We start from the raw sequence: 22,223 nt of genomic DNA, 5'->3' as shown, positions 1-22,223 counted from the left end.
GACACTGTTTTTTGGTGAACTGATCCTAATACGCTTTCCCACAATGTCTGGTTGCTCTGTTTTGTTCTCAACAAAGAGACTGATTCATCCCACAATGTAACCGCACCAGAAACTTACATTAAGCCCAAAGTACCTATGAAACAAAGCTAGGAAAAAAGGACCCTCTTTCAAATCGTTTAAACTCAGTTTAGTGCATTAAAACTCAATTATGACTTAAGTTATAGGAAATCATCGTTATACGCATATATAGTGAGCATTTAACTCCTTCTACTAATGTTGTGCACATAATAATTCATTTTGTTTAAACAAGACTTCAAAAATGTGAGCATTTGTCTCTTTTTCCATAAAATTTTGTGAGAAATTGTCAGCGATACATATAAATAACTCCACCCACCTAGTAGGTTCATGTTTCAAAATCGAGCGTACCCAGAACACACTCATATGCTCGGGACTGCTGACTCACAAGGTCCTGCTTTTTTAAGGAGACGTCTGAAAATACAGTAACAGAGGGACCTGCTGTGAAACCGAAGCGTATCTCTTCTCAGTTTATAATTTGACCAATCAGGTAAGCTTCCATTTAAGTTTTTTAATTTAGTGCAGCTGTCCTGACACAAGTTTATCCCGCCAACATGTAGAAAGCAGCAGATTGTTGTCTTTAAAGTTTAATTTGTACAGGAGTTATAACTCTGAATAAAACCTTTGAAAAATAGGAGGTTCCAGGATGTTACGTTAAATAGATGCTGGCAAAGGATTTAAATTCTTATTTATATTTTTCACTTACTTTGGTGTTTTTTGTTCTGGGAAATAGAGTGTCTTAACAGTAGAGAAATGGTTCTGCTAAGAGACAACGCTTATATTTCCTTGTTTCACAGGTACAATGATGAATTGCTGTGGTCTGCTAACTCTCCAGAAGGAACCAGGTACAGAGCTGGGCTTAATCTACATCACTTGTTTCTCTGTGACATCTTTAAAGTTACGTTCTCTTCAGATGTAAAACCTATCCTTGGATTTTAAAGATGATTAATTATATGTGGTAGTAACTGATTTCATTACCTGGCATCAACTTCCTTTTAAGATTTCTGCTGAGATGTGGTTACATAAAAATAACATTTACGACTTTTCTGTGTCTCATCACATTAGTCAAAGAATATTTCTAAACATCTAGAAACCACTGGACTATGAGATACTATTCCTTGATGACTTTAGTGAATTGTTTAATAATTTGAATAATTTGCATTGATTCTTACTATTTACTTGCTTACTTACTGTTGGTGACATAAGCATCCTTGCTGACCTCTCCCTGTACTGAAGCTGTATATTTATGAGTAGAGTCATATCCCTGTTGCTCCATCACAACTGTCTGCTGAGAATATTATTCATCCATCTATCCACCTGGCTGCCACTAGGTGGCGGTCTGGGCCAGCCCTCCGACGGTGTGGGCTGCACCCTCCCGGCCCTTGCCGGCCCTTGCTGGCCTGGGCCTGGTGGGGCCTGTTCCCCCTGACTGTGGGGGTCTCTGGCTGGGGCCCTCCTTGACCACCTCCTGGGTGGATGCATGGCTGGCTCTGGAGTGGGGTGGTTGGGGTCTGTGCTTAGGGGTGACTGCCAGTTGCCCAGGTTTCGGGGTTCTCCTGGCCTGCCTCTTGCCTATGGGTGGGCGGGGTCACATTGCCATGATCACTTTTCTCTGAACACGTTCCACTCTGAATGTTCAGCATGTGTCACAGTAGCTGAGTCATCCTGCAAGTTGATTCATTAGCAGCAGATAGCTTTCTTTATGTCTTTCTGATCCAACGTGCTAGTTTCTGGTGCTCCTGACAGTTAATGGTTTTGTTATCTGCAGGGACCATGAATTTAGAGTTGGCTTGTGTGAGTGTATATATTTATATATATATATATATATATATATATATATATATATATATATATATATATGTGTGTGTGTGTGTATGTACATATTCTATTCTCTTCTCTTCTATTCTATTCTATTCTATTCTATTCTATTCTATTCTATTCTATTCTGTTCTATTCTATTCTATTCTACAGTCACTTAGAAGATGCTTTCATCCAAAGCGACTTACATATGAGGGAGAACAACACAAGCACAGAGTCAAACAGTAGAGGACATCGTAGGAAGGTGCTAGTGGACTGTCCAGTTGGACCCAGGTCCTTCCATTAAGTGCTACAGGCTTACCACCAGGTTATGTTAAAATACAAAGAATTAATACCATAATGTTTCTTGCAAAGAACTGGGCTAAGTTCTCCAACATTCCGACAAATATAGCTATGCTAAGTGTTGAAGTGCTCCTTAAAGAGCTGAGTCTTCAGCTTGCTCTTAAAAGGAAACAGGGACTCTGCAGAGCGGACAGAGTTTATGATATCATTCCACCATCATGGCACAACAGAGGAAAAATGTACATGTACATATATATATACAGGGTATGTATGTGTGGATAGACTTATGCATTTAGCTCTTTCTCTTGTTTTTTCTTCTTTTCTGTCCCTCTTGTATCCTCTCCAGTCTGGCCCAGCAGCATTTACTCTGTAATATGAACAATTATCCAAAGCAAATAGAAAAATAAAATAAGAATCCAGAAAATCAAGGGGATCATTATATCTATAAAAGCTGTCCTTGGCAAAGTAAATTTGCTCAGCAGAACACAGCATCCAGAACATCATTCTGCTTGTTTGAATGCTGGACAAGACAAAAAAAAACAAAAAACAACTCCTCCACTTGAGGCAGGACCTCACTTCCAACCTGGAGAGGGCAAACCACCCTATTCCGGCTGAGGACCATGGTCTCAGATTTGGAGGAGTTTATTCTCATCCCAGTCGCGTCACACTCAGCTGTGAATCACTCAGTTGAGAGCTGGAGGTTACGGCCAGATGAAGCCAACAGGACCATGTCATTCCCAAAAAGCAGAGACACAATCCTGGGGCCACCAAACCGGATCCCCTTAACACCTTGGCTGTGCCTAGAAATTCTGTCCATATAAGTTATGAGCAGATTCGGAGATAAAGGGCAGCCTTGGCAGAGTCCAACCCTTACTGGCAACGAATCTGACTTACTGTGAGTAAGCTCAACCGCATGCGCAAGCTAAGGCTGCCAAGAGCCAGTTTCTGCAGCTGATTATCGGACCGCCAGGGTCCCCGCCTCTTGCTGCTGCCCAGCTCACATTGCTTATGTAACCCTTTAGGGCTCAGCCTGACCGGGGCCCACAGTGAAAGGCCTGGCCACCAGACTCTCGCTCTCTTGACTCACCTCCAGGCCTGGCTCCAGAGGGGGGCCCCTGTGACCCGCGTCCGGGCAAGGGAACATTTCCACCTATGGTTGTCGTCATCATAGGGGTTGAGAATATTATTTAATTTACATAATTCTTTAATAAGCAAAATTGAGACAATTTGTTAAAAAGCTAGTGTCTACATCTGGTCCAGGACTTGGAATGTCTCCATTCCCGATGAACAACTCAGACAAAATGTGCCAGCTTCATCCTGTCTAAAATAAGCTGAAACAGTTCACATTCTGCTTACAGCTTTTTATGTGTTTTTAGCTGCATTTTTAACTGACCTTTACATCAAGTAAAAAACTCTCTTTTGTCAAACTGTTTCCTACAAACTCTGAAAACTGCAGTGATCGCAGTCTGTTTCCTCTGATTGTGTGGAGAATATGTATGATCTACATTTCTGTTCATCCTTTTGCTCTGTCAGTTCCTCTGAAGAGCATCGAGGTGGAGCTGCAGGTGAGGGACCATGTAGCGACAGTGGTCTCCACTCTGAACTACGAGAACAAGGAGGACAAACCACTGGAGGCTGTTTTTGTCTTCCCTCTGCCTGGAGATGCTGCTGTGTGTCATTTTAGTGCAAAGATTGGACAGACACACATTGTAGCTGAAGTGAAGGAGAAACAGCAGGTGAGCTGGACAGAAAGATTTACTGAGCATAAAGGAGCTGAAACACAGTGAAGTGAATGTTACTGACATGTTTCATGTGTTCTGCAGGCTCGAGAGGAGTATGATGATGCTTTGAGCTCTGGTCAGCAGGCCTTCCTGTTGGAGGAGAGTGAGCAGAGTCCAGATATCTTCTCTCTGAGTGTGGGCAGTCTGCCTCCAGGAGAGAGCGCCTCCATCAGGCTGGAGTACGTCACTGAGCTTTCTGTGCAGGCTGATGACGGGCTGAGATTCTGTCTGCCTGCTGTCCTCAACCCTCACTACCAACCTCAGGGTAGTTATGTTCAGTAAATATGTTTCAAATCTGTCCTCATCAATCAAACTCAAATGAAGACTGGATCCATTTAAAGATATTTGATAACCTCAGCATACCTCTAGTAATTTTTTATACTAACTTTTGTAGCAGGCTTCACAAATCCTCCCAGCTCCATCTAACAACAGTTATCTCTCTTGATGTTTCCAGGTAGTGAAGGTGTCAGTATCCAGGTGACCTCAGTTCCAGCCTCTCTGGTGCCCTACAGTTTGTCCTTTTCTGCTCGAGTGTCCTCTCCTCGTCCAGTCTCTAAAGTAGAATCCAGCTGTTCCCTGGAGCCTCTTCAGTACCTCAACAATGATCAGACACAGGCTGTGGTAGGTAGAGTGGAGATGTGTTTGTTTATGTGTTTGTCACATGCAACATAAATAACTTTATTTACTGTATATTTGTGTTTTTGTACTTCAGGTTAAGTTGGCTTCAGGACACAAGTTTGACAGAGATGTTGAGCTGCTGATTTATTACAAAGATGCCCACCAGCCCACTGCTGTGGTGGAAGCAGGACAAGTTTCTGCAAAGTCTGGTGAGTGTGTCAGGTATTTGTATACAGATCAAAGATTTATTGTCTTTAATTGTAAGTACAATTTTTGTGACTATAAAATTTTTGTTTTGGATGTTTTTGACATTGTAGTCCGCTTTCGCAGCTTCCACACTCAGACAGGAGGTATGTTGCTCTCTCTCATGTTGTGAGAAGTTGTGAATAGACGAGTGGATAGAGGAGCTACATGGTTGTTTTGTTGTTGGTGAAGCCAACAAAGCCGACTCAGATGTCTAAGTCTGTCGCCCGCTTGTAAAGTTATAAAGTGGTCATTAGACTCTTGTTGAGAGTGAAAAACAAAAACAGGATGACAGATAGGCACTACAATCATCATCACTTGATGTTACATGTATTTAAAAACTAATTTCAAAATATAGATTTGTTTTGTTTTTTCAATTTGTCTCATGATTCAGGTACTCTGATGGGGGATGCAGTGGTGATGGTGAGCCTTTACCCTGAGTTCCCCCAGTCTGTGATGTCCTCACTCGCCTCATGTGGGGAGTTTGTGTTCTTACTGGATCGATCGGGGAATATGGACTTTTCCATCAGTAATAGCACTGAGCAAGAAACTTGCATCAGCAGTGCAAGGGTATTCAACAAATGTAAACTCAATCATAGAAACATTAATATCTCTCAGCAAATTACCATCATGATCTTCCCTGCGTTCCTCTAGGATACTCTGCTGCTCCTGCTGAAGAGTTTACCAATGGGCTGCTACTTCAATATCTACAGTTTTGGGTCCACATTTGAACACATCTTCCCGTAAGTGACTCAGTCAACAAAATGTGTTTCAGTCATTAATGTTCTATGATGATCATTAGATCAGATTTGTTGGTTTGACCTTCTCTGCTTGTGTTTCTGATGGCAGTAAGAGTGTGGAGTACAATGAGAAGAGCATGGAGGAGGCTCTGAAGAATGTTGAGGAGATGCAGGCTGATTTGGGAGGAACTGAGATACTTCAGCCTCTCAAGCACATTTACAAGCAGCCCTGCATCCCCAAGCAGCCCAGACAGGTAATGACGGTCATACACTGATGTTCCAATGTAACAGGTCCTCATGGTTGGAAAACCTTCCAATAACTTTGTTAACTTTGAACATGCCGCCTCAAAGTTATCTTGATTTTGTTTCAGTATAGGCCATTCCACTGAAACGGCTCTCCTGTATGTTACTGATTCCCTACGAATTGCCAGATCCACTGGTCAATCTTCAGTACTTTTTCTGCTGGACCTGTCCCCAACTTTTGACACAGTCAACAATCAGATTCTCCTTTCCACACTCTCTGAGCTTGGCGTCTCTGGATCTGTCCTCTCATTGTTTGGGTCCTACCTCACAGGAAGATCCTTTAGACCAGGGTTCCCCAATCCTGGTCCTCAAGGACCAGTGTCCTGCAGATTTTCCAAGTGTCCTGCTGCAACACACCTGATTCAAATCAGTGTGTATTTAGCAGACATGTGCAGAGCTTGTCTGAGTCTGAGTCAGGTGTATTCCAGCAGGAACACTTGGAATACCTGCAGGACACCGGTCCTTGAGGACCAGGGTTGGGGATTCCTGCTTTAGAGTAACTTAGTGAGGAGAAGTATCCAGATTGTGTGAGTTGAAAACAGGGGTGCCTCAGGAATCGGTGGTTGGAACTCTTCTGTTTTCACAAAACACCTCTTCACTTGGAGCAGTTATAAGCTTTCACGGCTTCTTCGACCACTGTTATGACCCTCAGCTTTTCCTTTCCTTCCCACCAGACGATGCAACTGTTTCGCAGAAATATCAGCTTGCCTTGCTAATATCTCTGCATGAATGAAAGCTCGCCACCTTGAGCTAAATCTGTCCAAGACAGAGCTCATTGTTTGTCCAGCCAATCCTTCCTCACCTCCGTAAATAAGTGTGAAGTTCAACTCTCTAATATTTATGCCTACTTCTGCTTCCCGGAATCTGGGTGTCAATGTGGATGACCAATTGACTGTTAAGGTCTATTTTTTCACAGTTGCCCTTTCTTGCTGATTTGCTCTCTACAACATCAAGAGAATAAGACCGTTTCTGACAGAACACACAATACACAGCTTTTGGTTCAGGCTCTGGTAATTCATCGCATCGGTTACTGCAATTCCCTGCTGGCAGGTCTGCTTGCATGCTCAGTTAAACCTCTGCTGATGATCCTGAACACCGCAGCATGTCTGGTAGCCCAAAAGAGCTTGTGTCGCGCCACTGCTAATCATGCTTCACTGGCTTCCAGTCACATCATGCATCAAATTCAAAGCTTTGCTTCTGGCTTACAGAAGCCACTCACTCTCATTTATAAATCGCTTTGGATAAAAGTGTCTGCTAAATGACAATAAAATAGAATAGAATAGAATAGAATAGAATACATTCAAACCTCATCTGCAGGAACAAATCCTGAAGTATTAATAGTTTTGTTCTCAGACATGAGATGCATATCGAGGCAACTAACTTCTAAAACCAGCAGAAACTTTTTGTTTGTTTTGCCCAGTAGCTTCCACTGTTCTGCTCACAGCCAACTTTAAACAAAGCTTTTGTTTGAAGCTTACATTTGCTTTGTCTCTTTTCGTTCTTCATACTTTGCAGCACATGTTACTCAGACAACAGTGTTACACAACGTTGATTCAATTCCTCAGTGATTTTTCACTTCATGTGTGTGATGTTGTGTCCCCTCCCAAGGCTGCATACACCTTCCAAGTACAAACCTGTTCTTTAAGCTGGTTTTTACAATGCTTTTATTTGTTCTTCATATGTTGCTACATATTTTACTGAAACAGATGTGTTACTTACCTTACACAGTTTTCACTGATGTGTGGATGTGATGTTGTTTCTCTTTCCAAAGCTGTTTGTCTTCACTGATGGGGAGGTGGGGAATACCAAAGAAGTTATTGACCTGGTTAAGAAGAATGCAGGTTCCCACAGGTGAAACCACATAAACAAACACTGACAGTAAGCAACACATTGTGGTTATGTGTTTTTAAAAACAAAAGTTTTACTTTGCAGGTGTTTTTCTTTTGGAATTGGAGAAGGAGCCAGCTCTGCTCTTATCAATGGGTTGGCCAAGGAGGGAGGAGGTCACACTCAGTTCATCACAGGGACTGACAGGATGCAGCCAAAAGTTAGTAAATAATAAAAAAAAACAAAAACTATAAAAATGGAGATGCAAACAGATGAGTAAAGCATTTTCTAATGTGTTTTAACCATCAGGTGATGCAGTCGCTGCGGTTTGCACTGCAGCCAGCAGTGGAGAACATCTCAGTAAAATGGGATTTACCAAAGGGCGTGTCAGCCTCCGTCCTCTCTCCACCAATCACAGCAATTTTCCAGGGTCAGAGGTCACTGATTTATGCCCAGATCACTGGAAAGGTAGGAATGCCACTGTGTTTAAATGGTTTTGCTGGCAAGGTTTACAGAGGAGAAAGAAAATCCCATGTATCTTTATGTATGTGACATGTGGGGGGACAGTGGCTCTGGTGGAGATCAGGTCATCCAGTGATGAAACTTCATTCTATTTGCCTCCAGTGTTGACATCACTGGTGTAGGAATATAGATGCATAAAATGTAAATTTGAGCGGTTTGAAAAAGAGCAATATGAATCTAATCCATTATTATTATAAAGGCATGCTTATTATTTTAATCCTGTCATAATTTTTAAGAGTTCAAAGGCAACAGAGGGTTGTGTAACGGTGAAGTACAGCCTTGCCGGTCATCCCTCGCAGGACCAGCTGCACTTCCATCTCCAACCAGCAGTGGACACTGGGTAAATAATCTGCAGGAAGTAATGCAGAAGTAATGAGTTGATTTTGGTTTAATGTTGGCGTTAAAGTAATAATTGTGAGCATGTAGTTTACTGACCTTTAAATCCATATCAAAGCATTTTCTGGTCCATGTCTCTTCTGCTCTCTTCAGATTAACAATCCACAGGTTGGCTGCTCGCACTCAGATTCGTTCCCTGGAGGTGGAGGAAAGATCTGACAGAGGAAAGCAAAATGAAGGAGTGAAGAAGAGGGTGGTGGAACTCAGTGTCCAATCAGGAGTGAGCAGTTCTTTAACTGCCTTCATTGCTGTCAACAAAGACAGTGGCGAGTCGATTCAAGGACCTCTGGCACGCAGAAATATTCCAACACCAAGTAGGGTTTTTTTGTGTCTAAAAGTAAAATTTGTGGGGAGGAAAATTTAAAGACAGTGTGCCGGTAGCATGTTTTTGAATAAATTATCTTCCAAGTTTTTTTTTTTATAAAGTTGTGTAATGATGAAACAGAGAAAAGGGCTTCACAACTAATGATCTTTATCTCATGTCTTACTCTCTCTTCTCAGTGCATTATCCAGTGATGATGAGTAAATCTGTAAGGAATTCACGTCCACGTGAGTAACATGTTCAATGACTTCAATGCAAGTTATTACTATTAGTTCACTAGTTAAAGTGATTTATTGTGTGCTTTCTTTTATAATGTCCTGAGAATTTATTAGAATCTGGAAGATTTCATTTTCAGAGTCTAAGATTTAGACTTCCTTCTTTTGTGTTACTTTGATTGCCTTTTATTGGTCAGTTCCCATGATGGCTGGCTGTTGGCGAGCTTCTCTCCCTTTATAATTCCGTTGTGATTTGATATTTTATCCTTCATGAATTATTCTCATTAAAATCTTCTTTTACTCCACAGTGATGTTTCGAGGAAGTGCTCCCGTTTCAGCCGCAGGTGAATAAAAAAACTTCAATTGTAAATGACCTTGCTAATACTTGTTTCATTGTGAAATCAGTTCGGAAGTGTTATGTGCTGTGTATTTTTGATTCAGCTAAAGCTTTTATTTTGAAAGGGTTCGGAAGAGTAAGGTGTCGAAAATCAGCCGCAATTGCTGAAAAAGGTATGCAGCTCCAGCGTGAAATCCCGGGTGTAAAAGAAAGTGCCCCACGGTTACGCAGGGAAATTGTTAGAGCTAAAGGAAGGCTACTTATACTGTCTTAGCACCTGGTTGATGAGGGAACAAGGTTAGTATTTCTGTTTTGTTATGTAAATGCAATTTTGTTAAATCTGACCGAAGTTTAATGTGGTCTGCAAAGTGTAAAGTTGAACGGCTTTTGGCCACTAGATGGTGCTCATGCTCTTTGATAAGGACCATTCTTAATAAGAAACGTTCAAGTTTAATAATTCTGATGTTTAATCAATGTGAATGTAAATACATGTGGGTAATTTTGTGTTATACAACAGGTAAAAAACAATGTTAAAATGTTTAATTAACATAAATGGTAATAGCACTCAGAATAGAGATTGTTAAAGTGGATTTAAGGAAATAAGGTAAAAACATACAAATAAGGGTGCTAATTGTATTTTATTTGCTTTTGTAGCTCTTACGGTGTGTTTACATACACGGCTGATCAATAAAGGTTGTGAACCATCAGTTCGAGAGACCATCCTATCAATCGGGGATGCTACAGTAAGAGCTTGACCCAAGCTGAGAAGAGCCCCCACCGTAAAAGAGTTCAACTCCTGCTCAGCAATGAGGGTCTCAGTGAAAGTTAATCTACAGATTCTATAAGGCTGCCAGGGATCTGATGGTCTACGGCATCTGTCCTAAATATGGAGACATCTGAAGAAGAAACGGAACACACAGTGGATCCCCAGTTCAATGAGGAAACTGATCGTAGTCACCCTGCTCGTCAAAGACGGCCAACAGAAAGGATGCAAGCATATCAAGAGGAGGAGGCCAACAGAAAGGAAAAACGTCTTCTCAAAGTTTATGATGAATGGAAAAAACAAGTACGTGCATCACGAGAGCAGTTAGAGGGAGACATATCAAACAGTCAAATAGCTTCACTGACAAACATCTTAGAGAAGGAAAGAGACAGTGTCATAAAATTGTATACGGAAATCAGAGAACACATTACTCCCTCCAGTGACACAAGGCGACTCATAGATGCATGTGAAGCAGTCACCAGAGACATTATAGAGGTTGCACACGAAAGACTATCAGACATAGATGACTATGATAGTAATGCAGTAAAGACACGTCTTCGTGAGCTTATTGACCCAGACTATGCTCAATCCATTTACAGTTCTTCTGTCACTTTCCCTAGTAAACATTCTTCCGCAAATACCTCAAGTTCTGCCAAGACATCAGTTGCTGCAAGGAGAGCAGAAGCTGCAGCAGAGTTGGCCGCTAAGGAAGCGGAATATGAAGTGTTGCTAGAAGAAGAAAGACAAAAGGAAAAGATCCAACTTTTAGAGGAAAGGCAAAAAAGGGAGCTTGAATCTCAACGGCGTGAGTTAGAGAGACTAAAGGCCAAAAAGGAGTTAAAGGCTGCACGAGCTAGACTGATGACTTATGATCAAGAGATGAAGAGCGAGTGCAGTGCTAATGCTATAAATATATGCAGAGCAGCTCAAATGTCTCCCACAGTTTTTACCCCAATTCAAGTTCCAAACAGTCATGTGATGCCTACCTCACTTCCACAAACTGATGTTCTTCACCTAGCTCAAGCAATACAGGACAGCATCACCATGAACAGACTGCCAACTCCAGAGCCATCCACATTCACAGGTGACCCGATACAGTTCATCGAGTGGAAGGCTTCATTTGTTGCTCTCATTGATAAAAAGAACATCTCGCCTGCTGACAAACTGCACTATTTAAAGAAATATGTCGGAGGCCCAGCTCGAAAGACACTTGATGGCATCTTCTACAGAAATGATTGTGATGCATACAGAGATGCATGGGAACGCCTCAACCAAAGATATGGACATTCATTTGTCATTCAGAAGGCGTTCAGAGAAAGGTTGGCAAAATGGCCAAAGATACAAACAAAGGACTCTACAGGATTTAGGGCCTTTGCAGATTTCATTCAAACATGTTATGAGGCCCTGCCCCACATTGAATGCTTAAATATTCTCAGTGATTGTGAGGAAAACTAAAAACTTGTTCAAAAGTTACCAGACTGGGCAATTGCAAGGTGGAATCGACAAGCTACTCAATTCATGAAAGAAACTGGGAAGTTTCCAAGTTTAAAGGACTTTGCAGAGTTCATGTCATCTGAGGCAGAGATTGTTTGTAACCCAATTACATCATTTCAGGCTCTCCACTCTACAGACTTCATCACAAGCTCTAGCAAAAATAACCGAAAGGAAAAAAGGCCCACCTCAAGTGTTCTCCACACTCTGACAGCAACAGAGACTGAAAACCCCAAACAAAGGTCAAACGTTAAACCACCATGTTTGCTCTGTCAAGACAATGGACACAAGCTTCACGGCTGCCCACAGTTTAAAGGCAAATCGCTTGAGGAGCGAAGGAAGTTCATAAAAGAGAAAAACCTCTGTTATGGATGTCTCAGACCTGGTCACAGTGCAAGGGATTGTTGTTACAGACTTGTGTGTGAAATATGTAAGAGAAAACACCCTACCTGTCTGCACGACTTCAGCTATGATAATGAGAAATCAGCCATGAACCCAACTCAGAGCAACACAGAACGTGCTGCAACTACACTGTCTCTCAACGCAGAAACCAGCGAAACCAACGTGAGTATTTCGATGATTGTGCCAGTATGGGTTTCATCAGAGCAACATCCAGGAACTGAAAGGCTAGTTTATGCGCTTTTAGATACTCAGAGTGACACAGTGTTCATTGACCATGATGTGACCAGTAGCCTTAAAGCTAAATCCACCCCAATAAGGTTAAGGCTCACCACAATGCTTGGTAAAGATGCTGTTGTTCCAAGCAAGCGTGTCTCAGGTCTAAAAGTGAGAGGCTACAACTCCTCAGAAATTATTGAACTCCCTCCTGCTTATACTAAGGACAGTATACCAGTGAACCGCTCTCACATTCCTACCTGTGAGACAGCAAGACAATGGAATCATCTCAAGGTAATAGCAAATGAGATTCCCCCACAGCTTGACTGTGAAGTTGGCTTGTTAATTGGCTACAGTTGCTCCAAGGCATTGGCTCCAAGGCAGGTAATCTTAGGAGAAGAAAATGAACCCTATGCGGTCCGCACAGCATTGGGCTGGAGTGTTGTAGGTCCCACATCTTCTCACCATGACTCTTTAAGCATGTCTACTGTGTGTCACAGAGTTACAGTCAAGGAGCTCCCTTCAGTGACTCCAGCTGATGCGCTCAAGGTTCTTGAGTCTGACTTCAAGGAAGATAACAAGGACAACAGGTCAGTGTCTCAAGATGACATACTCTTTTTGAACACATTGAAGGAAGGCATTTACAAAAACACAGAAGGACATTATGAAATGCCACTTCCATTTAAGGATAGACCGCACTTACCAAACAATAGACAAATGGCCACCTTGAGACTTCAAAATCTCAAAAACAAGCTGTCAAAGGACCAAAGGTACAAAGAACAATATGTAAGGTTCATGAGTGAAATGATTGAAAAGGGCCACGTTGAAGAAGTGCACAGTGAAGCAAGGGAAGGAGAAAAGTGGTATATTCCCCACCACGGCATATATCACCCTCAAAAGGCAGACAAACTCAGAGTAGTCTTTGATGTCTCAGCAAAATATAGAGGTAGCTGTCTCAATGATCATTTGCTGTCAGGCCCAGATCTACTGAATAATCTTCATGGTGTTCTCATTAGATTCAGAAGGTATCAAGTTGCACTGTTGTGTGACATTGAAAAAATGTTCCACCAATTTCATGTGTATGAAGCAGACCGAGACTATTTAAGATTTCTGTGGTGGAAAAATGGCAACCTGGACTCTGAGCCCCAAGACTTTCGCATGAAAGTGCACCTTTTTGGTGCTACATCCTCACCTGGGTGTGCCAATTACGGGTTAAAGCATCTTGCTAAAGAGAATGAGACACAGTATCCTCTTGCTTCACAGTTTATAATGAAAGATTTTTACGTGGATGACGGTGTGACCAGTACTGCGAGTGTCACAGAAGCTATTCAGCTTGCACAAGAGGCTAAAACTCTCTGTGCTTCAGGCGGCCTCAGACTACACAAGTTTGCAAGTAATGACAAAACTGTGTTAGAAAGCATTCCAGCCTCTGAACGTGCCTCTCCACAGCAAGCATGTGAAATACAACTTAATGACTCTAAACTTGAAAGAGCACTAGGTATTCATTGGCACATTGATTCAGACACACTCAGGTTTCGTTTTCGCCCCAACGACCAACCTGCTACAAGACGTGGCATTCTATCTATGGTTGCATCTCTTTATGACCCGCTGGGATTCATTTCCCCATTCATACTCCTGGGCAAAGGAGTGCTCCAAGAGACATGCAAACAAGGCACAAACTGGGATGACCCCCTTCCCAGTGAACTAAGGCCAGTGTGGGAAAGGAGACATTAAGAACTTAGAAAATGTCATAATACCACGCTGTTATGTTCCTGCAGAATTTGGCCAAATAGTAAAAACAGAGTTACATCATTTTTCTGATGCAAGCTCACATGGTTATGGTCAGTGTTCTTATTTACGACATGTAAGCAAAAACGAAAAGGTGCACTGTGCTTTAGTTACTGCAAAGACCAGAGTTGCTCCCCTCAAGGTGACGACAATACCAAGACTCGAACTAACAGCTGCTGTTGTCTCAGTTACTGTAAGCAACTTTTTAAAAGAGGAGCTTGGACTGACACAGATAGATGAGTATTTCTGGACGGACTCTAAGGTAGTTTTAGGCTACATTAATAACGAAGCACGTCGTTTCCACACATTTGTCTCCAACAAAGTTCAAAGAATAAGGCTCAATAGCTTCCCACAGCAGTGGAGATATGTTCCTTCCGAGCAAAACCCTGCAGACATTGCGTCCAGAGGCTCGAGTGTAAGCGAGCTCATTAGTTCGGACTGGTTCAAAGGGCCACAGTTTCTATGGGACAAAGAGATACCTCCAGCTGCGGAGATTGACACAAATGTACCACTCGGAGATCCAGAGGTCAAAAGGGTACACACGTTGAACACACTTCAAACAGAAAACAAAGGTTTATCAGACAAGTTAACAAAGTTTTCTTCATGGTACAAAGCTACTCAAGCTGTAGCCCGACTCATTCGTTGTGCCAAAGGAGACAAATCACTGGGACACAGTACAGTGCAAGAAAGACTTAATGCACAAAGTGTTATTGTAAAAGACATGCAAGTCAACGAATATGCCGAGGAGATAAGGATGCTCAAGAATGGAAAGGCACTGTCTCAAAAAAGCAAACTGTTTCAAATGGACGCCTTTCTTGATAGTGATGGACTCCTTAAGGTGGGAGGAAGGCTCAAAAATGCACCATTCTCTTCCACATTGAAGCATCCAGTTATCATTCCAAAGGGTCACTATGTCACTCAGCTGATAATTGATCATTTCCACAGCAAAGTGCAACACCAAGGGAAAGGACTAACAATCAATGAGATCAGATCAAATGGATTTTGGATACCAGGCATAAACAAAGCTGTGGCAAACTTCCTGCACCAGTGTGTAAAATGTCGCAGACTCAGGCGAGGCACAGAGGAACAAAAAATGTCTGATCTCCCAACTCAGCGTTTAGATCCATCTCCACCATTCACATTTTGTGGAATGGACTGCTTCGGTCCTTTTCTGACTAAACAGGCTCGCAAGGTGCACAAACGTTATGGACTTCTGTTCACATGCTTCTGCTGTAGAGCTGTGCACATAGAGATGGTAGACGACATGACTACAGATGCTTTTATCAACGCACTCCGTTGTTTTATAGCCATAAGGGGAGCAGTCAGTGAGATAAGGTGCGATCAAGGAAGCAATTTCATTGGAGCTAAAAATGAGCTGCAAGAATCTTTAAAGCAAGTGGACTCTAACCGCATCACCACATTTCTTGTGGAGAAACAGTGTGATTTCAAGCTGCACACTCCTCATTCAAGCCATATGGGAGGAGTATGGGAAAGACAAATCAGGACAGTTCGCAACATTCTGCTCTCAGTGGCTTCTCTTTCTGCAGGCAGAATGGATGATGCATCACTAAGGACCTTCTTTTATGAGGCAATGACTATTGTGAACAGCAGGCCTCTCACAGTGGACAACCTAAACGACCCAAACAGCCCAGAACCAATAACTCCAAATCACCTGCTTACCATGAAGTCAAAGATAGCCCTACCACCTCCAGGTAAATTTATCAAAGAGGACATTTATGCACGTAAGAGGTGGCGACAGGTGCAGTACCTATCAGAACAGTTTTGGTCACGTTGGAAAAGAGAGTATCTGTCCAACATTGCAACATGGCAGAAATGGCACACTCCAAGAAGAAACTTGAAGGTTGGAGACATTGTCTTGGAGAGGATGGACGAGTTACCACGAAATCAATGGAGGTTAGCACGAGTTATGGACACAGTAACAGACAAAGATGGACTCGTAAGAAAGGTGAAGATTCGCTTTGGAGAAAAGAAAACGGAGAAAGGACAATGCACTGGTAAAACGTCAACAGTGGAACGCCCTGTGCAAAAACTGGTTCTGCTCCTTGAGACTGTTTAACCTCTTGTACCATTCAAGGATTTATTCATATGGACAATGTAGTTTCATGGACTTAAGTGGTTGCAGGTCATTCCTTCATTAAGAAATCATTATCACTGTATTTGTTTGCTAGTTAAGCTCTAATGATTTGGTGGGAGTGTAAATGACCTTGCTAATACTTGTTTCATTGTGAAATCAGTTCGGAAGTGTTATGTGCTGTGTATTTTTGATTCAGCTAAAGCTTTTATTTTGAAAGGGTTCGGAAGAGTAAGGTGTCGAAAATCAGCCGCAATTGCTGAAAAAGGTATGCAGCTCCAGCGTGAAATCCCGGGTGTAAAAGAAAGTGCCCCACGGTTACGCAGGGAAATTGTTAGAGCTAAAGGAAGGCTACTTATACTGTCTTAGCACCTGGTTGATGAAGGAACAAGGTTAGTATTTCTGTTTTGTTATGTAAATGCAATTTTGTTAAATCTGACCGAAGTTTAATGTGGTCTGCAAAGTGTAAAGTTGAACGGCTTTTGGCCACTAGATGGTGCTCATGCTCTTTGATAAGGACCATTCTTAATAAGAAACGTTCAAGTTTAATAATTCTGATGTTTAATCAATGTGAATGTAAATACATGTGGGTAATTTTGTGTTATACAACAGGTAAAAAACAATGTTAAAATGTTTAATTAACATAAATGGTAATAGCACTCAGAATAGAGATTGTTAAAGTGGATTTAAGGAAATAAGGTAAAAACATACAAATAAGGGTGCTAATTGTATTTTATTTGCTTTTGTAGCTCTTACGGTGTGTTTACATACACGGCTGATCAATAAAGGTTGTGAACCATCAGTTCAAGAGACCATCCTATCAATCGGGGATGCTACATCAATGTCTATGAAAACACCACAATACATCAACATACATCTAACACTTATCATCCATTGCCGTTATCTGAGATAATGTAATAAGATTCATGGAAAATAAATTATGAAAATGTTTGAATAACAGATATATTTTGCAGCCTTAGACACCAACGTATTGTTTTTCTTATTTCCTTTAATTAATTATTCTTTCGTGTTTATTTTTAAAGTCGCTTACTGTTCAGCACCATACCAACTGCGATTAGGTTTCCATCATTTCAGTTAAAAGTTATTTGTTAGCATTTTAAAGTGTTTTAAAATTGATTAAAAAAAATGTTAAATATGAAAGTTCATACAAGCCCATCTCCAGAATATAACAATGTTATTCCCCATAGAAATGGATTAACAACATGACATAAATTAAACTGTACTTTGCTAAAACATCTTTCTTTTATTGTAATGCCTCTGATTGAACAGATCGCGGAAAAATCACCCTCTGTTCTGTGCAATTGAGTTCAGATGGTAAGGCAAATGAAACATGAATCAAGATTTCATTTTCAGAGTCTAAGATTTAGACTTCTTTCTTTTGTGTTACTTTGATTGCCTTTTATTGGTCAGTTCCCATGATGGCTGGCTGTTGGCGAGCTTCTCTCTCTTTATAATTCCGTTGTGATTTGATATTTTATCCTTCATGAATAATTCTCATTAAAAACTTCTTTTACTCTACAGAGATGTTTCAAGGAAGTGCTCCCGTTTCAGACGCAGGTGAATAAAAAAAACTTCAATGCCTATGAAAACACCACAATACATCAACATACATCTAACACTTATCATCCATTGCCGTTATCTGAGATAATGTAATAAGATTCATGGAAAATAAATTATGAAAATGTTTGAATAACAGATATATTCTGCAGCCTTAGACACCAACATATTGTTTGACTTATTTCCTTTAATTAATTATCCTTTTGTGTTTATTTTTAAAGTCGCTGACTATTCAGCACCAGTGATGGAGCGTTGTCTCGAAGGTAAGGGTAAAAAAATACCAACTGGGATTAGTTTTCTATAATTTCTGTTAATAAAGGTTATTTGTTTACATTTTAAAGTGTTTTAAAATTGCTAAAAAAAAAAGTTAAATATGAAAGTTTATACAAGCCCATCTCCAGAATCTAACAATGCTATTCCCCATAGAAATGGATTAACAACATGACATAAATTAAACTGTACTTTGCTAAAACATCTTTCTTTTATTGTAATTCCTCTGATTGAACAGCTAGCAAAAAAAAATCCTCTGTTCTGTGCAAGAGAGTTCAGACGGTAAGTCAAATGAAACATGAATCAAGATCTATTATCAGTGTTTTCTATAACTATAATACGCAAGTTTAATAGCAGTGCATTTTGTATCTGATCTATTGACACCCATAATGAATGTTTTTCCATCATCATAAAAATCTCAAACCAAACACTTTAGTTGATTTTGTCTCTGTCTTGTAATCTCCATCATTGATCTAATTTTTGTTTTGTTTTTAACTATGAATGTCTCCTGATGTCCAGTTCGGATGAAGAAGAAGTTTAGTGTTCGTTCACTGTGTAAGTGAAACACCAAATGACACAAACCAAACATCTGTCCTTTCTATACGTTCTGCAAACAGCTTCACTAAAACACATAGCCTTTATATTAAAGTGAAGAAATTTGAGATGTGTTTTTGTTTTTACATAACCATTCTACATTTTTGTGCTTTTCTTCTTTTTAAATGCTCAAGTGTATAAATGTGTGGTTGCAAAGTAACTGGAAAAGATTAGGTTGAGAAATGACTGGAAGAGTACATATATTTATAGCTCTCGTGTGAACGGGAGTAAGTCAGTGTTTATTTACATCACACTTTTCCAGATGAAAATCACAAAGTGCTTCACAATAAACACAAAATTAAACTGAGAACATAAAAACATAAAAAAAGTATGTAAAATCAAGTATAAAAAAGATGCGTTTTTAGCTGTGTTTTAGAAGAGATCGATTACACTGTCGATCTGAGAGGAAGGGAGTTCCAGAGGGAAGGAGCCCCTGCTGCAAAAACTGTCGCCTTCGGGTTTCAGCCATGTTTGTTTACCAACCAGCAGATCTCAGAGACCTGCTGGGAGCTGATGGATGTAAAAGATCTCTGATATAATCACATGCCGGGTCATGTCACATGCTAGGACCAACACACTTATTTGTAGTTGCCCTGTTTTGATTTTTAACAGACCCAGTATATTCACTTTATTTTATTTTTTATGTATTTTTTCATGGTAACTTCACAACATATTCCACATGGTATGTTTCTGACCCAGTACATGGAAACTATGAACACTTCCATCAGGTAGTTGCCTGTAGATCATTTGTCTTTGTTTGATTTACTGTACCTAACCATGTGTGTCATCTTTAATTAATAAATTAATTTTAATTTAACTTATTTTCTTTTGCCGCAGTTAAGAAACAATCTGTTCCCCAACAGCCTCCTAGAGACCCTCTTCTGCACTTGGTGTCCCTGCAGAAAGCGTCTGGTTGTTGGATGCTGGATGCTTCTCTGGCCTCTGCATTGGGAAAGACCAGTAAGGAGGTGGAAAAGTCAAAGCCTGCATCGGTGGGTCTCTGCAAAAATAACAACCCCCATTTGTAATGACATCCTTTCAGCAATTTTAACATGGAAATAAAAAAATGGCAATAATTTACTATTAAATATGTATGTAATAAACACGATGTGGAACAAATGAAATCAAACTAAACATTCTTAAACTATTCAGAGCTCTCACTGATCTGAACCAAAGTTGGATATTATACAGTAACCACAGAAAAAGTAAGATCAGAACCATTTCCCACACAGGTGCTTTGTTGCTTTTTATTAGTCTTTTGTAATTTCTTTAGTTTTCATTTTGTGTCTCATTGTTTTGTTTGATTAGGCAAACAAGGAAGTATGGGCCACCATTCTGGCTCTGATCTGGCTTCATGGTTTCAAGATGGACGCAAAGGAGGAGTGGGAGCTTCTAGCCATGAAGGCTGCATCATGGCTCTGTGCTCAGAATGGTAATCCAGCTTTTATTTCTCTTTTTCTTTCTTTAAAAGAATGTTTTCTGTTTAAAATGGTTAAAATCATTTTTGGGTTTTTTTAGGACCTTGTGTGACAGAGTGTGTGGCAGCAGGAAATGCGCTGCTGGGCTGCAGTGTGCAGAAAGATGCTCTGGGACTCTGAGCTTTACATAAAGATGCTTCACTTGAAGGATTGTAGAAGCAGATTTACTGTATCACACAACTTTCTGACTGTATATGACTCTTTTCAACATCTACCTTTATAATGTGCTTTCTTGTAATTGCACTGCACGTATCTACATAATCAGCCACCAAACAAGTCAAAGTATATATTTGATTTTTGCGATTTTAATATTTCTTTGTATCTGAATGTTTTACTGAAAGACAGATGTATGAATAATGCATATAAAGGAAAAGAATAATTGAGAAATTATTATTGTGTTATTCATGCGAGTCAGCTTTAGGTTACAGTGACTATTTTTTAAATTCACAAAACTCACCAAATTGTATTAAAATGAATGTAACAGCACATTTGTTTTGTGATGCAGATGCAGGGTTACCACCTGTCGTGGAATTTATCCGATGAGAAATAAATCTATAAATCAACTGTTTTCTGTTCAATTTATTGGGCATGTACAGATGTTGCGGGCGAGAGGTCTCGAGAGCTCTGCCCCTGCTCAGAGTGCTACAGTGTTCTTTAAGCATACACAAACAACCCTTGCAGGCAGCACTAGTCAAAACAACTGCTAGCTTGGAGATAACAACAGTCAAAGCTGAAACAGGCCTTGAGCAGAACACTTAGTTTTATGCATGAATCTACTAAAGCAAGCTTACTGAACTACTCTAACTATGCAGAATATATATCTTAATATAACTTAATAAATTAGTAACATATTAAAACTACACTATACGCATAATTCCACCACATTCCCCCCTTTTGATCCTTTCAGGATCAACACAAAAGAAACACAATTCATGAACATAACAAAGCAACAAAACAAACCCATAAAATAACACTAACTACCCAAAGAGATGCAGGAAACTAAAACATCAGAATGGTCACTCCTGGCAGGGTTGAAGAAAATCATCCTGAAAGGAAAAACACTCATGTGTCAGAGTCAGAATCAGAAAAGCCATCACTATCAAAAAAGAAGGAAAAAGGATCAAAGTGAGGGAGATCCGAAGCAGGGAGAGTAATAAACAAGCCAAGAGTCAATCAGCCCAACCAACAAGGCTCTGATACACGGGACGACACAGCAAACACAGAACAAAAAGGGCAGCAAGTACTGCAATGGAACCCCAATAGCGTTGACGTAGGCAGAAGCAGCTGAGTCGTCAGGATGAACAGAGTGCCTGGACCGAGTGACCGGATAAGGGGGCAGATGGGAAACCCAGGAAGACAACTGTAGGCAAGAGAAGGGTGACAGGGGCATATATACCAGCCCACTTTGATGGCAGCACGCCCCTAAAAACCAGACCACCGTACCACCACCAAAGGCCGGCGCAGGCCACAGAAAATTAACAGCATAAACACTGTCACACCAAGCACGGACCAAAACCCCAACAAAACCAGAACCCGGAGAGGAGCTCATGAAGCAAGTAAAATCTCACGTCGTCACACCTGAACCAGAGAGGAGGGGACTGTGTGCGGGTAAGAAGGAAAGGAACATCGAAGGAAATACATATCTGAAAGGGATAGGGTTTTCAGAAGAGAGTAAACAATCATACAGGTGGAGTCAAACTCAGGTGGAGGGGTAACTACATGCAGCACAGGTCTGGGCCCCAGGCAGACCACACAGGCAACTCCAACAAACACTTCTACCTGCTCAGCCAGCAATATCCAATTATTACTCTGAGCAGACATGCCAGTCATCATCTCAAAGCAATCATCCACTTACTTCTCAAGTTCAGACGTGGGACCCGGGAAAAGACCTACAACAGGGAAATCAGCATAGGACTCAGCCAAGCTACGAGGCGACGATGCGACATCACTGCAAAGAGAAAATCTTCTAACGGGTCCCGGCGAGGGCCCGGAACATACACAAATAACCTCACATGACAACAGGAGTTACTAAAAGTACCACCCCGATATCGACTAGGAGGAGGATGTGACAAAAG

The 22,223-nt window shown here is 40.9% G+C and overlaps 1 protein-coding gene across 1 annotated transcript; it reads left to right on the top strand.

Annotated features, from left to right (window-relative positions):
• Positions 1–877: 877 nt before the first annotated feature.
• LOC306760123 (von Willebrand factor A domain-containing protein 5A-like) lies at positions 878–20,295 on the top strand (the record flags this gene model as incomplete). The annotated part of the gene is made up of 23 exons (XM_079245914.1): positions 878–920; positions 3,709–3,911; positions 3,999–4,221; positions 4,411–4,577; positions 4,669–4,783; positions 5,212–5,387; positions 5,472–5,560; positions 5,667–5,811; positions 7,632–7,711; positions 7,793–7,907; positions 7,997–8,155; positions 8,446–8,549; positions 8,699–8,919; positions 9,107–9,154; positions 9,451–9,486; positions 9,584–9,652; positions 11,327–11,561; positions 12,849–12,938; positions 13,653–13,741; positions 15,684–15,878; positions 19,508–19,662; positions 19,979–20,102; positions 20,189–20,295. The coding sequence occupies 23 exons, from the start codon at positions 878–880 to the stop codon at positions 20,266–20,268; spliced, it is 2,961 nt and encodes a 986-aa protein (XP_079102040.1). The 3' UTR covers positions 20,269–20,295.
• Positions 20,296–22,223: the final 1,928 nt, after the last annotated feature.

Source organism: Telmatherina bonti, assembly GCF_933228915.1.
Source record: "Telmatherina bonti genome assembly, chromosome: 9".
NCBI lineage: Eukaryota > Metazoa > Chordata > Actinopteri > Atheriniformes > Telmatherinidae > Telmatherina > Telmatherina bonti.
This window is presented reverse-complemented; position numbering and strand designations above follow the sequence as displayed.